Here is a 15,254-nt window from a genome sequence, read left to right on the forward strand (position 1 = left end):
CCAACTGCGTTTTCGAGGAAAACAGCATCCCTCCATGGCTCATGCCGTCGCAATCTGATTTCGTTGTTACTAAAGCTCTCACGCCATGACGGCCAAGTGGAATCGGTTCATTAGACTTACGTACGCATTCACGAATACGCTGTTTCATACGTCGTTCTGCAAGAAGAAGTAATAAGATAGACTAGTTCCAATGTCAGTTCAATAGGATGTACTATTGTGCTAATACTTAAGGACGCGCGCGCCATGGCGGTGTGTCTCCTCAACTTTGCTACTCCAGTTGCTACTGAAGACTCCGGCCATGGCATCGGCAGCCATGCTCGTGCCGCTCGTGCTGGTTCTCTGCACGGCAGCAGCAAGCGCGGCCGTCGTGGAGCACACCTTCAAGGTAAAAATTCCTGCCCAGAAACTTGTTTGTGTGCATGTTTGCTCTCTTCGTATATATCCAGCGTTATGTACTGTACTCTGGCTTTCGCGCGCGTCGCTCCACCTGTGGCTGTGGTGCTTGTTCGTTTTGGAGTGGAGTGTTGCAAGGGTCCACGTTGCTATGTCTTTCTAAGTTCTGCGTACACCTGAATTCAGGTGGGCGGTACGAAGATCACCCAGCTATGCATGAACAGTGTGATCTACACGGCCAACCAGCAGCTGCCGGGACCGACCATAGAGGTTACCGAAGGCGATACACTGGTCGTCCACGCCGTGAACGACTCACCGTACCCTCTGTCACTCCATTGGTAAGCGCTTTGACATTCTCTGAACTTTCCTTTGCCAAACAGGGGGCGTGATCTGAATACAACAGACTGCCAATGTTTGTGGGCCTCACATATCCAGCCCACACAGCCCATAGTCCCTCAATCATTCTGGGCTTCCGGCCTACCACACCTGGACAAACCGGCCCAAAACTCATGTGTTTCCTCTCCGGTGGTGATTGATGCAGGCACGGTGTATACCAGCTCCGGAGTGGTTGGAATGACGGGGCCAACAAGATCACGCAATGCCCCATCCAGCCTTCTGGCAATTTCACGTACCGGTTCAACATCACCGGCCAGGAGGGGACGCTGTGGTGGCACGCGCACTCCTCGCTCCTCCGAGCAACCATCTACGGCGCGCTCATCATAAAACCCAGGAACGGGCCGAGTGGGTACCCGTTCCCTGAACCATATGAAGAGATCCCGATCCTACTAGGTACGCAAGAACTAGTACCGTATACACGATGGAGAGATGGTGGCAATGTGGCATGGTGCATTTTTGCTGTGTGGCTCGTCACGATATTACGTAATTGTTGTTTTCTCTGGCAGGTGAGTGGTGGAACAGAAATGTGGACGATGTGGAGAATGATGGGTACCTGACCGGCTTAGGGCCTCAGATTTCAAATGCGCTCACCATCAACGGCATGCCAGGTGACCAGAATCGCTGCAAAGGTACAGCTCCACCAGCACGTATTAGATAGTTTACCTGTGACCAACATTTTCCCGACCTGCATTTTTTTTGTGTGTGCGCAACACATTAGGTTCCGCCATGTATGAAGTGGAGGTGGAGTACGGCAAGACTTGCCTCCTGCGCATCATCAACGCTGCAGTCAATGTGGAGCTCTTCTTCAAGGTGGCCGGCCACACCTTCACCGTGGTCGCCGCCGACGCCAGCTACACCAAACCATACGCCACGGACGTCATCGTCATCGCGCCGGGCCAGACGGTGGACGCCCTCATGAACACCACAGCATCGCCCGGTCGGTACTACATGGCGGCACACGTCTTCGACAGCAAGACCGTCGCCGTGCCGTTCGACCACTCCACCGCCACGGGCATCGTGAAGTACAAGGGCGTGCCGAATTACGCCCCGGCGGCCATGCCGTCCCTGCCGCCCCACGACGACGTCGTCACCGCCGGCAGATTCTACTGGTCACTCACCGGCCTCGCGCGCCCGAGCGACCCGGGCGTGCCAACAACCGTCGACCACAACATGGTGGTGACGTTCGGGCTGGACCAGGCGCCGTGCGCGCCCAACCAGACGAAGTGCAGCGGGTTCGCGCTCGTGGCGGCCATGAACAGGAACTCGTTCCAGTTCCCGGATCAGAAGGTGTCGCTACTCGAGGCGCTCTACAAGGGCGTACCGGGCGTGTACTCCGAGGACTTCCCGGACTTCCCGCCGCCGATGCAGGGGTTCAGGAAGGCGACGGCGGTGAAGAAAGTGAAGTACAACGACGTGGTGGAGGTGGTGCTGCAGAGCGAGCAGTACAGTAGCACGCTCGGCACCGAGAACCACCCGATCCACCTGCACGGGTTCGACTTCTACCTGCTGGCGCAGGGGCTCGGCCGGTTCAACCCGTCGATGAAGAGCAAGTACAACCTCGTGGACCCGCAGGTGCGCAACACCGTCGCCGTGCCGGCCGGCGGCTGGGCGGTGATCCGGTTCATGGCGAACAACCCAGGTGAGCCCGCGGCGCTTAATTTATTTTTACCTTACATGATTTGGTGCAACCGTGCAAGTGACTGTCGAGTTGTTGAGTTGCAACTGATTTCTGATTGGTTCCATGCATCGGGGATGAAACTGTAGGTATGTGGTTCATGCACTGTCACTTGGACGCGCACCTGCCGTTGGGGCTGGCCATGGTTTTCGAGGTGCTGAACGGACCAGCCCCGAATCTGCTCCCTCCACCTCCTGTTGACCATCCAAAATGCCATGGATGAACGCCTTACAGATTATGTGCGTATATACAGAGTATACTCGACAAGTTCATGATACCAGGAATGAGATTGGGTATAGGAGTTTTCACCTGAAAAAGAAAGATTTGAGTGTGCGAGGCGTGCCCGTATTCAAATTCCATGTACTTACTGCTCGTGTGGTCATTCTTTTCTCATCCTGCTTGTGTTTAGGACAATCATGTTCGAAGTTCGCCACTTTTTAAGATTTCAGTACTGAATAAAGGATGGGCTTCTGGAGCCTTCCAATTCGTCAGTCTTGTTACTACTTCCTCCTTTTAGCCTCTCATTGTAAGCTGGATTACTACAATAGCTCCTCATGAAATTTTTCATTGCTGCAAGAATTGGAATATTTGCACATAGGCTCACGGAACGAACTACTTCACCAAAAGAATGAATAAGCTATGTTTACTTGTTGGCATATCAATTGCAACCACAAATTGAATTTTACTATTTAGAGTTGATTTTGAGGGATTCTACATGTAAATTATTTTTCTTGCTTCATTCTTTTTGGAATCAAACAATCAGAACCGAACTTTTCTTTTTGTCTTTTTTTTTAAACTAGCTGGGTGGCCCGCGCAATTGCGCGGCTAGCATCCAAACAAAATCATATAGTTTTTAAGTATGATTTTATTTAAAATTTATTAAATAGCTATCTAGCTATTTCATTGTCTTAAGACTTTGAAAGACCAAACCTTATCATCCTCGTGTTTCTAATTATATAGTTTTTAAAAGTCACACCAGTTGCTATCCCTTATGTCATCTCCTTCTTTATTTGCTTGCTCGATCTACCACTATTTTCATTCATTCTTCTTGGAACCTTTAAAAAATGGATTTTATAGTTTTTAGAGTTTATTGTCATGTTGTGTTTCATTTTTATAATTTCTACATGTCCCATCAAACGTTGCCATTATACTACTCTACGGTCCATCCACGGTCTCTTCTCATTGTTGTCATTGAGATTTTAAAAATCGAACATAATTATTGTTTGGGTTCATATTTTACTTTCTAGAAATCCCGCTAAACCGTCAGCGGCTTTGCTATCGTACTCCTCTACGGCTCGCCCGCTGCCTCCCTTCTTTATTGGCATTGAGATTTTAGAATCGAACATGATTATCGTTGGGTTTTTTTACTTTTTAGAAGTTCAAAACCTTTAAAAATTGGACTTGTAGTTTTATTTTTTATAATTTTTAGAAGTCCCATCAAACGATGCTACAATGCCCCTCTACAGCCTGTCCGCCGCCAACTCTTTATTGTCATTGTGATTCTAAAAATCGAACATAACTGTCGTTGGAATTCATTTTTTATTTTCTAGAAGTCCTGTCAACCGTCGGCGGCTCTGCAACTATACTCTTATACACCCCGCCCGCTGCTTCTCCTTTTTATTATCATTGAGATTTTAAAAATTGAATATGATTATCAATGGGTTTTTTTTTTACTTTCTAGAAGTCCCGGCAATCGCCTTACTCGTTTGCTTCACGGCCTGCCTGACGTCTCTCCTTTTAATCGTCATTAGGATTCTATTTGGTGTTTTATTAACAATTTTTATATCTCATATCAACCGCCACCACTCTACTTCTTTATAGGCATGTTACTTAATTTATCTCGTCATGTGTTTTAGATGGTCTTTTCTTTCAATAATCTTTATTTTTATCACAAATTTTAGTTATTTCTAAATTGTATTCCTAATTGATAACTTATTTTTCTTTTTCTAATTTCAGAATTTTTTTAAAAAATTTTTAGTTAATATCGTATTGTGTTATTTTAATGTTTTTATTTTTTATTTTCAATTTCAATTGTTTCAAAATTGTATTCCTATTTGAACTCTCTTTTAATTTTTCTAGTTTTAGATATTATTTTATTTTTTATTCTAATTTTTAATTAATCTCGTATTGGATTCTTCTTTCAATATTTCTTATTTTTAATTTCGAATTTCAGTTATTTTTAAATTATACTTCTACTTGGACTCTCCTTTTTCTTTTTTTTCTTTTTCTCCAATTAATGTGGGAATTATTTTTATTCCGAATTTTAATTAATATTGTATTGGGTTATTATATAGACTCTTATTTTAATATTCCTTATTTTTAATTCCGAATTCAGATATTTTTAAATTGTATTCCTACTTGGACTCTCATTTTCTTTTCTAATTTTAGATTTTATTTTATTATTATTTTGATTTTTGATTAATCTCGTATTGGGTTCTGATATGGAAACTTATTTTAATATTCCTTATTTTTAATTTCGAATTTCAGCTATTTTTAAATTGTATTTCTACTTGGACTCTCCTTTCCTTTTCTGATTTTGGATTTTTTTTATTTTTATTTCGAATTTTGATTAATCTCGTATTGGGTTCTTATATAGAAACTTCTTTCAATATTGTTTATTTTTAATTTCGAATTTCAGCTATTTTTAAATTGTACTTCTACTTGGACTCTCCTTTTTCTTTTTTTTTCTTTTTTCTCCGATTAATGTGGAAATTTCTAGCCCCCCACAGCGAACATGGTGTCTTCTTTCAAAGCTGTTATAATAATATAATAGATAGATAGATAGATGATCAGAGCCGAACTTTGTCACATGCTCATATAACTCGGTCGAAAGCGTCGAGCCCATTATTTACTGGCCGTCTGGCCCTCATTTTGTCCTGTTATTTTGGTAAAGCCCAAAGTCCAGCCCATGAACTCCAGAAAGCAGCAAAATACCGTGCGCCAGCGGCTCTAGACCTCTAGTCAAAGCGAAAGCCAACGGAGGACGTATCGAGGTTGTTGCAGAGTGCTGGACTTGCCCGCCAAGCCGAAGACAAAACGCACCGCGGACGTGGAGCAACACGCGCCGCGATTCAGGCTCCCCACTTCGTCCACACATCCCGCCTCCTCGCCGCTTCTTTAAACTCCAAGCGGCCAAGCCCACCGCCAATCACTCATCCAAGTATCCAACAAAGAACAAACCCACCCCCGCCGCTGAGATCGAATCCGACCTTAATTTTCACCTGCTCGCTGATCTCGCCGGCCGTCGACCGCCATGGGGATGGTGCTGGGCAAGATCACGGTGGAGACGCCCAAGCACGAGGTGCTCCACACCGGCGCCGGCTACGAGGTCCGCAAGTACCCGCCGTGCGTCGTCGCCGAGGTCACCTACGACCCCGCGGAGATGAAAGGCGACCGCGACGGCGGGTTCACCGTCCTCGGCAACTACATCGGCGCCCTCGGCAACCCGCAGAACACCAAGCCAGAGAAGATCGACATGACCGCGCCGGTCATCACCTCCGGCGAGCCCGAGAGTATCGCCATGACGGCCCCGGTCATCACCTCCGGTGAGCCTGAGCCGGTGGCGATGACCGCGCCGGTGATCACGGCCGAAGAGCGCGGCCAGGGGAAGGGTCAGATGACAATGCAGTTTCTGCTGCCGTCCAAGTACAGCAAGGTGGAGGAGGCGCCGCGGCCGACGGACGAGCGGGTGGTGCTGCGGCAGGTGGGGGAGAGGAAGTACGGGGTGGTGAGGTTCAGCGGCCTGACCGGAGACAAGGTGGTGAAGGAGAAGGCGGAGTGGCTCAAGGCCGCGCTGGAGAAGGACGGGTTCACCGTCAAGGGCCCCTTCGTGCTGGCGCGGTACAACCCGCCGTTTACTCTGCCTCCGCTGCGCACCAACGAGGTCATGGTCCCCGTCGAGTGATACGGCGAGACTCCATTGTTGGTGTCTAGTGATGTACTGATGCGCATGTACTTTTATCAGGGTGTCCTTGTTACTCCTAGGCCCTAGCTATTTCTCTATTTCTTTATCCTTTTGACTTTGTTCTGTACTGATGTATGTTTGGATCAACGAATAATGGACATATCTTGGGAAAAATTTCAGTAGTCCGGAAAAATGAATCAAGCATGCACACAAGAATACTCTGCAGTTCAGTCACGGGCAGAGTACACAGCTTATGCAGTTATGCTCCTTGACGGTAAATTTGTTCCGGCCTGAACTTATTGGAGACGCTCACTGCAACCTCATACTTGGGCCAACGCAACTGTCAAATCTAAACTTCAGGCTGGCCGTCGAGATCGAATTTGGCCCATATTAGTTAGCGGTGCAGCACCGTTCCGTTTCAATGTTGGGCCTACAAAGCGCTCAGATCCATACCCGCAAGGCTGCAACCCAGTTTATGGATTCGGGCGCAACCCGACATCCTTAACGGTCGCTAAACCCTTCAACGCGAACTGGATAGAGTCGAACACCTTCGTCTTCTACCAGGCTTCCCACCGAAGGAGAGAGCCGGCTATGGCCATGGCGGCCTCCCCATTCCTCATCTTGCCATCCTTATTCCCCAAGCCCACCATCCTCGCCGCGCGCATCCACCCCAGCATCTTCCGAGGCCGCCATATTCGCTGCTCCCCGAACGGCGCCGCCGTACCGGAATCCCCTGAACCCGCCCCACGCCGCGGGCGCAGGAAGTCCCCATCCCCGTCGCCGCCGAAGGCGAAGACCACGAGGCGCAGGACCAAGAAGGATACGCAGGAGTCTGATTCAGAGGGCGAGGAGGAGCCGCCGAAGCGGCGGGGCCGTCGGACAAGGAAATCCAAGCAAGAGGCCGAGCAGGAGGCGGCGGAGAAGGAGGATGAGGTCCGGGCGGCGAGCCCCGGAACGGAGGATTCGAAGAGAGCGGTCCAAGATGAGGATGGGGAGGCGGAGGCGACGGGGAGCGACTCCGAAGACGGGGAGGATTCGCCGTACGACTGGCCGCCGCTGGTGTGCTGCTTCGGGGCGCCGCGGTGGGAGTTCGTCCCGACGGTGCGGGTGTCGGACCGGCAGATGCACCCGGACATATACTCCACGTGGCTGCATCTGCAGTGGGAGCCTCCGGAGTTCGCGCGCGCGCCGGGGAGCGCGGCGAGCAACGTGGCCATCGCGCTCACCAGGCTCGGCGGCCGCGCCGCGGTGCTCGGCAAGGTCGGTGACGACGACTTCGGCCGCGAGCTTGTGTACCGCATGAACTGCGAGCGAGTGCAGACGCGCGCCATCAGGTTCGACGACGGCGCGGCCACGGCCACTGCGCGCATGAAGGTCGGGTTCCGGGACCGTGAGGACGGCAGCGGCGGAACGAGGCTTGTGGCTGAGACGGTGAAGAGCGCTGCCGAGGACTCCCTCAGCAAGGCTGAGATCAATGTGGATGTTTTGAAAGAGGTGAGTCGGTGATTTTGTGGTAAATGATTGAAATTGGTGACTTCTGCATACTCCATTGCTGCATTTTTATTTCTCGGCAAGGATATCCACCGCTCAGCTGCGGTACATTGTTGCATTGAAAAACACCGACTCTATGTGAGTAGTGTACTACAGAGCACAATTGCATATGTCTATTCATTAGTTCAGTTGAACATACAATGGTGCCAAGCCAACTAGTTTTGCAGATTAAAAAGACAAACAAATTTTACCCTGTTATATGATGTTTATCCTTAGAAGATGAATTTTTTATGTGCCCGTGAAAGTAGATTGTAGACCGTCTTTTCTTTATTTATGATTTGATGGAAAGCAAAAAAAAAAAATGAATTTCAGACCTAACGTGCTGTAATTGCAGGCTAGAGTGTTCCATTTCAATTCAGAGGTCCTATTGACTCCCTCAATGGAAAGCACACTCTTCAGAGCAATTGAACTGTCCAAGAAATTTGGAAGTAAAATATTCTTTGATCTTAACTTGCCATTGCCTTTGTGGAGGTCAAGGGATGAAACAAAGGAGTTGATAAACAAGGCATGGAATGAGGCTGATATTATAGAGGTGTCAAGGGATGAGTTGGAATTCCTCCTTGATCACGAGTACTATCAATATAAGCGTGCCAATCCACCTCAGTATTATCTGGATGGTTTTCATCTAACAAGGAACTGGCCACAGTACTACCATTACACCCCCGAAGAAATTGCTCCCATTTGGCATGATGGGATAAAACTCTTGCTTGTGACATACGGAACACTTAGGATCCACTACTACACACCCAAGTTTCATGGCTGCGTGATTGGGACGGAGGATGCACTCATAACTCCATACACAACTGACCGGACAGGTTCTGGAGATGCTGTTGTTGCTGCTGCTATTAGAAAATTGACGTCTTGTCCTGAGATGTATGAGGACCAGGATACATTGGAGAGGAATCTGAGATTCGCTGTTGCTGCCGGAATCATTTCGCAATGGACTATTGGTGCTGTGCGAGGATTCCCTACTGAGAGTGCTGCCCAGAACTTGAAGGAGCAAGTATATGTGCCTTCTATGTGGTGACTGGCGGACTGGTAATCATTTGTGATTAAAAGAACAATGCTCATGATATACAAGTGTATTTCATGAGTGCTGCAACAGAGGTGGTCAAGGGAAAAGTTTTACCAAAACAGTTTACAGGCTTTTCAGGTATCATCCTATCGTCCGTTCCATATTGTTTCAGTGTTCAGTTTTAGTTGGAAAAATGTGTCTGCCACTTTGAGGCTTCCATTGCTTTACAGTTTTGAAGAGCTATGTTTACCTATTGACTTCCATGGTAGGGATGCAAGTGTCTAACCCACTGACCCATGTCACTAAATTGGTGCTTCTTTTTCTGCACACATTTATGTTAGTGATAAAGCTAAATAATCAGAATGAAGTCACAATTTCTGAAATTGACTTAGTTTCACACATTCAAGGAAACTTAACAGGGAATGTGTTTAAGAATTAAGAACAACAGTACTCTGTTTGAGAGGAACTGGCAACATGGATGATATTTAGTTATGATATCGAGGATGATTGATATGAAATGGAGCAAAGCATAGAAATCCAAAACAATCAACTGAACTTAGTGATAAAATGTTTGTTGGCATCATGGCAGCACAAATTCCTAAAGCAAACTTGAAATGCAAAGACTCAATGGAATGAAATAAACTAAAAAAGAATTTACCATTCATCACTTGTTTCTTCTTGGGTACATCCTGCTCTCTCTATATACATCATACATGCCTATCTGAATAAAGCTGCAATTTTGGGATGAATACAAAATATAAAAAGAGGACAGACTGTACATATGGAGTGTCTGAAGTGTGAACTACATACATGCACTAAAAAAGGTATTCTTTCAAGCTATCCCATCACTTCTGGCACATCTGTGCTTTGCTGGTATTTAAAATCTTTTTTACTCTTCCGTTTCCTGTATACTTGAATAAATAATCAACTGGAGATGCAGATCTCAGACGATAATAAATGGACCTGCTCCTCCTGCTTCCTTTTCTATGAATGATGGCTGCATACACTGTTAATCTAGGAAAATTATCTGTGGGCTGTCCCTGTCCATTACCAGTGTAATTCTTTGTTAGAAGATTTTGTGTTTGTATATCCATGCTACATCAGGGAAGTGGTTGGAACTTTTGAAGACAATAATATCACATCCTCTTCATAACAAATCAGCGTCATTTAATCCTTTGCATTCTTTTGCACAAGCACCCTGGAAGGGGATTTGCGTAGAAGTACTCCTCTTGCCTTGGACTTCGACCAGATAACCTCTGATATGGACCCCCAAGTCTGTTTTCATGATGTATCTTCACTTCACTTTGGAACTCATTCCATGTTAGTGTACCTTCATCAAGCTTGTCAATGAGTCCCACAAGCTTCTGCCTACAATCAGTTAAAAAATTCAGCTCTTACAATTGAGGTATAATAATTACAACATTCCTAGAACTGTACCTGTCTGGGTTGATGGTTTTTTGGAATCCTTCAAATCTTCTGTGACCCTGTACTGCTTTAGCCATATTTCCATCATACGTATACACAAAAACATCACTTTGGACGGCTACATTATAGTCCAAGGCAGCTAATCTGTTTTGGTATAGCTTGAAAGGCTCTAACTCATCTACCGTTGCCAGACTATAATGTGTATATATGTTTGGATATTCAGCCTTTAATGAATCCATGCTATGTCCACCATATATTTCACCTGCTACAATATAGATCTTTGTGCTGGAAGGATAGCCCATAGCTTTGAGGAAAAGAGCTACTTCACGAGGAGTCATAGGGCAGCGTCCTTGGAGTCTCCTCTCCCTACTGTTGATTTCCTTCTCTTTCCAGTGCCGCACGTTGAGTCTCATTTCTCTCAGCTCATCTGCCTCTTTATGTGTTAGGTTGTGGCTGCAACCAGTAAATGAGAGCATGTCCTTCTCATACCTGTTAATTGATAAGAAAAGGAAGTACATTACTGATCTGCAAGATTATTTGCAGCAAAATTATGTCAGCTTCACTTAACATTTCCAGTTTCAATCACCTTAAGTGAAGTGCGATATAATGATTGGATCCATTCCTCAGTCTATCTACTAGAGCAGTACTCAGCTCTTCAATTTCTTTGTGGAATCTTAGTGCCTCATAATTTGCCCGACAACGGAGTCGTTGGATGGATGGGGGAAGACCATTGTTAACAATTCGTGAATCTGTATGTGTGAATTTCACAACTTTGGCCTTCTTCAGTGTCCTTGAGAAAGCTCTGTAGTAAGAAGCCTGCAGAAAAGTAACTAGCAGTTCATAACTCTTCGACTGCAGTATATTATGTCTTTTTCTAAATAACTTTGATGCCCACTTGAGTGATTGGTCCATACCTTGGCCCAAGAAGTGGGTGCTCTCATATAAAGTTTCAATCCTTTATAAGCTAGTGGCAAGGAATCCACAATCGAAATGTCACCCTCTAAAGTTTTCTTGAAGTGTTCCACATCAAATATATCTTTGAAATCACTGCATGTTAGGACCAAAACATCAGTTATATATCCCAGTAGTTTCTCTAGGACCCTCATTATAGTATATTTATACTGGTCATAAAGAGATTAACCTTGGATCAGTCCAAAATGATTTGTGATCCAGAGTAGGGATTACTAGTGTTGCATTCATGAGCTTAGCAACTGCAACCATGTCGCTTATCTGCATGGAAGATTTTGAAGCAATGTAAGTGAGCTGGAAGTCGTAATCATCTTGATATGTTTAAAGGTTTTTTTTCCCTAACATAGATGTGTACATACTCCCAGTCTCATCTGGTTCAATCCACCATTGGCATTAACAATTATATAACCAGCTGTTGCACTGTTCATTCCTGGCAAGAAGCATATGATATGTGGTTAAGCGTAGGCACTCAGTTTAAACTAGCAGAACTTGAAAGATGGAGAGTAATAGCTTACTGTCATGTTTCTTCGGGCGTTCAATGCATTTGCCATAACCTTCACTATCTGGCGTCATCCATATCTTCATCTGTTCATTTTGTAGGTGAACTTCAGTATAGAGCTCGTTGATCATAGAATATTATTACTAGCATAGTAGCATTTCAACCATATTTTGCTTTCATGAATGGGAAAAAACAGCTGATTGAATTAAAAAAAAAATCTCTCTTGTAATTAGGAACATAATATATGACAATGATCATCCTGCTACTTTACTTGCAGGTCTACAGAAGACGCTTTTAATTAGAGGGAAACAGGTGATAATCATGTTTCATCAAATAAATCTTTTTCCTAGTGTTCTAGTCATAGAAGCACTATTCTAGCACTTAGTGAGGATATAATTGATTGATGTATATTTCCCACTTCATTTTCTCATATTTCCTTGTCGAGGGCATGGGACTAGAATTGCGACAGTCAGATTTTCATTCCTATAACCTAATGCAGAGGATTTAGATAGCCAGGAAACACTAGGAACCCACTTTTTCTTTTCATTTGCAAGATTTAGTGCATCTGTTGGTTATTTGTGTCTTGAACCTCTGTTTCAACTTGGCGATAGTTTCAGTGCTGAAACTTGAAAAATGTTTTTTCTCCTATGCTGCTTGATTGTTTTGGCACTAGCAATGAAATGAATGTTTGTGTAACGCTGTGAGTTTCTTCAATGTGAGTTTCTTGAAATGTTGTAGCAAATCCCAGCTTTGAGTGCCTGGACATCAACATCAAGCAATTTGGAAGGGCCTCGCGCTGCAGGCGCCAAGGGACTACATAAGTGGCGTTAACCTTAGGGAATCACTCTCCCGATTGAATTCTGCAACGGATGACCACCAGCGATAATAACTACGCGAAAAAGAAGAAACAGCGATGTGCTAAAGAAAATACCATTATGCTACACCACGGGCGACAAGAACAGGCACTTATCCATCGACAAAGACACGGATGGAAGGGCTTCCCCTGTAACTTCTGAAGAAGAAATGTCTCTACCGTGTTCAGCGTGTTTCTAAGCAAGAATACAAAAGACAGCTGAGACCTGAAGGCCATGGACGCTCGCCATGAATTTTTCTCTAAGTTCTATACTTCTCTTGCGTACACACATGGTGACATCCAGTCCACGAAGAGGGTAGGTTCCAACACGTCTGTGCCAATTCAATGTCTATACCCAGGAACAAAAGCTTGAACGAGTTCTACACTTCTACTCAAATATATATCATTCATGGCGCGTCATAATTTCCTCTTTTCTTAAATAATCTTGACTCTATCTACCGTCTAGTATGTGCACCAACCGCTAAGCACCGGTTTGTGTGGGATTGATTAACCGAACAGTTAACGGCGATACGTACTTACCGGCGTGTCAGGTGACTGGCGAGCAACAGCCGTCAAGTTCTCCTCCGTCCAGCCCATCACTTCGCCGTCACCGAGGTCCATCCTCTGCACGAGCCTCCCGCCGCCGGCGCCGCTCACTCGGTGCGAGCTCAGCACGAGCCCGGCGACGACGGTGAGGCCGAGCAGGCACGCGACCACGTTCCGCAGCCATGCCTGATCGATAATCACGGACGCCCTCTTGCTCCTCCTGGCCGACGAGAACAGCGCCCTGACACCCGCCACGCCGGCGCCGTGCCCGCGGCGCACTCCGCCGCCGCCGTCGTCGTCATCATGATCGACGTCGACGTCGCACGGGCCGCCGTAGTCGAACGCGTCTCGCTCGACGTCGTTGAGCCGGCGGCGGTGCGCGGCCGACAGGACGGGGCTGGACGACGACGACGACGACGCCACGGACGGCGGCGCCGCCGCCATGGCCAAACCGCGCGCGGCCCGGCTGACTTTTGCCAGACCTAAGTATAGCACCCGAATACCTGATCACGGGGAGCAAAAAGAGGCCCCGGATCAAACAGCCGCCGCGATGCCTTGCCTTCACCGCTTCGTCACCCGCCACGAGCTCGCACCTGCGTGCGCGCCCTCGCGAGGACGCCTGCGTACGTACGACGTGCAACCACGCCCGCGGCACGTAGGGGGACGAGGCGTGCGCGCTGGGGATTTTGCACGGAGGAGAGGTGGAACGAAGTGGAAAGATTGAGGCGTTCGCGTTCGCGCCTTGGGCCGCCGTTGCACACGCACGCGCGCACGTTCGCTGTCGTGTGGGTCGTGGCCGAGCACGTCGCATATATAGGTCGTTTTTCTCGCCTTTCTTTTGCGCACGGGCGCGACGCGTGTAGATTACATTGGATCGGCGGCTTCCGTAGGCCCGTGTGGTTGGTTGATCGATTTAGCCTGACATGAATTGCAATGCACCATGCCACCACCGGAGGGCACATGCGTCCGAAGGGGTAGAGCGACGCAGACGATGCGGACGTTGAAGTAGCCCTCCTATCCGGGGTCGAGCGGGCTTGCATGGTTGGTTGGTGAGGACGTGAGGATGAGCCTATCCGGCACCAGTCAGCGAAATCCTTTCATTAATCCTCGTCTTTCAATTTAGTGGAGATGGTCCTGCCCATTTAGTGCCATACTGCTGATTTTAACTGGTCTTTTAGCAAGTGGTCTGCTGACAAATCACAAAGTTTTTTTTTTCTTCCATTCGTTTCGGTGGATATGGCAGTGCCTGACTGCAGAAACGTTTTTATAACAACGGCACTGCCAACATGTTGAAAAGTGGTTTGGTGCTAGCCTTCTAGTGGATCTGTGTGTTAGCGTTGTCGGTGTACGGGTGACGGTATAATTTTTCTTTTTTTACTGGTTATGACCCTCCAGGGTTATAATATTATAATTTTTTTCCTACTCTATCAATAAAATTTCGTATCGTTTCGTACGAGTCGTTCAAAGAAACATGTTGAGAAGTTATTATCAGCCTGATGCAGTGGCTCGCAAGCAGGACAGGCTTACGGCTACACGCGTGCGCTATGTATGCTACGTCTTCGTAGCCTCTGCCCTCTTAGTCGTGAGGAATTTCTCTAATTTGCCCATTGATTCTCAGTCTCACCCGTCGAAATGGACAAAAGAAATGCCGTGGTGACCGGGGAACTTCAGAAAAGTGACTAGCTAATAGGCATGTCTTGTAGGCTTGTTACAACGTGTGTATCTACTCCCTCTATATTAAAATATAACCACTTTTAGTACTCAATATTTGTCTTAAAATATAACAACTTCTTCATCAACATTCTCTTTCTAACCAATCACAGCCCTCCAACACTCACTTTTCTCACCTACCTCCGCTTCTCAACCAAGCACAAACTCTTCCTATTTAATTTTACCTACTTTCTTAATAACCGTGTCTACCTCTAAAACTTTTTATATTCTATAAAAGATGGAGTATATTTTGTCAACATTAACACGAGCTCACACGGGAGATTGACTGATAAAACGGTGTGCTGGATTAATTGTCAC

At 46.6% G+C, this 15,254-nt stretch overlaps 4 protein-coding genes across 7 annotated transcripts; 3 read left to right on the plus strand and 1 right to left on the minus strand.

Moving 5' to 3' along the window:
- Positions 1 to 244: 244 nt before the first annotated feature.
- On the plus strand, positions 245 to 2,955 carry LOC127756653 (laccase-8). The gene is made up of 6 exons (XM_052282014.1): positions 245 to 385; positions 580 to 731; positions 935 to 1,182; positions 1,296 to 1,418; positions 1,508 to 2,428; positions 2,554 to 2,955. Exons 1-6 carry the CDS (start codon positions 299 to 301, stop codon positions 2,685 to 2,687), a joined length of 1,665 nt encoding a protein of 554 aa, XP_052137974.1. The 5' UTR covers positions 245 to 298; the 3' UTR covers positions 2,688 to 2,955.
- Positions 2,956 to 5,592: 2,637 nt separating this feature from the next.
- Positions 5,593 to 6,542, plus strand: LOC127769154 (heme-binding-like protein At3g10130, chloroplastic). Its single transcript, XM_052294792.1, has one exon. The coding sequence runs from the start codon at positions 5,718 to 5,720 to the stop codon at positions 6,366 to 6,368; it is 651 nt and encodes a 216-aa protein (XP_052150752.1). The 5' UTR covers positions 5,593 to 5,717; the 3' UTR covers positions 6,369 to 6,542.
- Positions 6,543 to 6,899: 357 nt separating this feature from the next.
- LOC127776453 (fructokinase-like 1, chloroplastic) lies at positions 6,900 to 13,184 on the plus strand. 4 transcript variants are annotated; one of them, XR_008018160.1, is made up of 4 exons: positions 6,900 to 7,862; positions 8,254 to 9,072; positions 12,105 to 12,139; positions 12,566 to 13,183. XR_008018160.1 is itself a non-coding variant. In XM_052302838.1 (2 exons), the coding sequence occupies exons 1-2, from the start codon at positions 6,960 to 6,962 to the stop codon at positions 8,944 to 8,946; spliced, it is 1,596 nt and encodes a 531-aa protein (XP_052158798.1). In that variant the 5' UTR covers positions 6,900 to 6,959; the 3' UTR covers positions 8,947 to 9,340. The 4 variants fall into 4 exon arrangements, 1 of the variants encoding a protein (XP_052158798.1); XR_008018162.1 differs by having other exon boundaries at positions 12,576 to 13,183; XR_008018166.1 differs by lacking the exon at positions 12,105 to 12,139 and having other exon boundaries at positions 12,566 to 13,184.
- Positions 9,573 to 14,013, minus strand: LOC127776444 (O-fucosyltransferase 19-like). The gene is made up of 8 exons (XM_052302817.1): positions 13,221 to 14,013; positions 11,844 to 11,913; positions 11,688 to 11,758; positions 11,501 to 11,589; positions 11,274 to 11,406; positions 10,946 to 11,175; positions 10,372 to 10,848; positions 9,573 to 10,302 (listed from the first exon to the last, which is right to left on the minus strand). The coding sequence occupies exons 1-8, from the start codon at positions 13,668 to 13,670 to the stop codon at positions 10,098 to 10,100; spliced, it is 1,725 nt and encodes a 574-aa protein (XP_052158777.1). The 5' UTR covers positions 13,671 to 14,013; the 3' UTR covers positions 9,573 to 10,097.
- Between the last annotated feature and the right edge of the window lie 1,241 nt (positions 14,014 to 15,254).

This window comes from Oryza glaberrima, chromosome 1 (genome assembly GCF_000147395.1).
Source record: "Oryza glaberrima chromosome 1, OglaRS2, whole genome shotgun sequence".
NCBI lineage: Eukaryota > Viridiplantae > Streptophyta > Magnoliopsida > Poales > Poaceae > Oryza > Oryza glaberrima.

Excerpts from the sequence above, each read along its gene's own strand:
- LOC127769154 (XM_052294792.1), top strand. The coding sequence starts at position 5,718 with ATGGGGATGGTGCTGGGCAAGATCACGGTGGAGACGCCCAAGCACGAG.
- LOC127776453 (XM_052302838.1), top strand. The coding sequence starts at position 6,960 with ATGGCCATGGCGGCCTCCCCATTCCTCATCTTGCCATCCTTATTCCCC. Across the intron at positions 7,863-8,253 it reads ATGTGGATGTTTTGAAAGAG|GCTAGAGTGTTCCATTTCAA; the intron begins GTGAGTCGGTGA and ends CTGTAATTGCAG.
- LOC127776444 (XM_052302817.1), bottom strand. The coding sequence starts at position 13,670 with ATGGCGGCGGCGCCGCCGTCCGTGGCGTCGTCGTCGTCGTCGTCCAGC. Across the intron at positions 11,590-11,687 it reads TGAACCAGATGAGACTGGGA|ATAAGCGACATGGTTGCAGT; the intron begins GTATGTACACAT and ends TCTTCCATGCAG. Across the intron at positions 11,176-11,273 it reads CACCCACTTCTTGGGCCAAG|GCTTCTTACTACAGAGCTTT; the intron begins GTATGGACCAAT and ends ACTTTTCTGCAG.
- LOC127756653 (XM_052282014.1), top strand. The coding sequence starts at position 299 with ATGGCATCGGCAGCCATGCTCGTGCCGCTCGTGCTGGTTCTCTGCACG. Across the intron at positions 732-934 it reads TACCCTCTGTCACTCCATTG|GCACGGTGTATACCAGCTCC; the intron begins GTAAGCGCTTTG and ends TGATTGATGCAG. Across the intron at positions 1,419-1,507 it reads TGACCAGAATCGCTGCAAAG|GTTCCGCCATGTATGAAGTG; the intron begins GTACAGCTCCAC and ends GCAACACATTAG.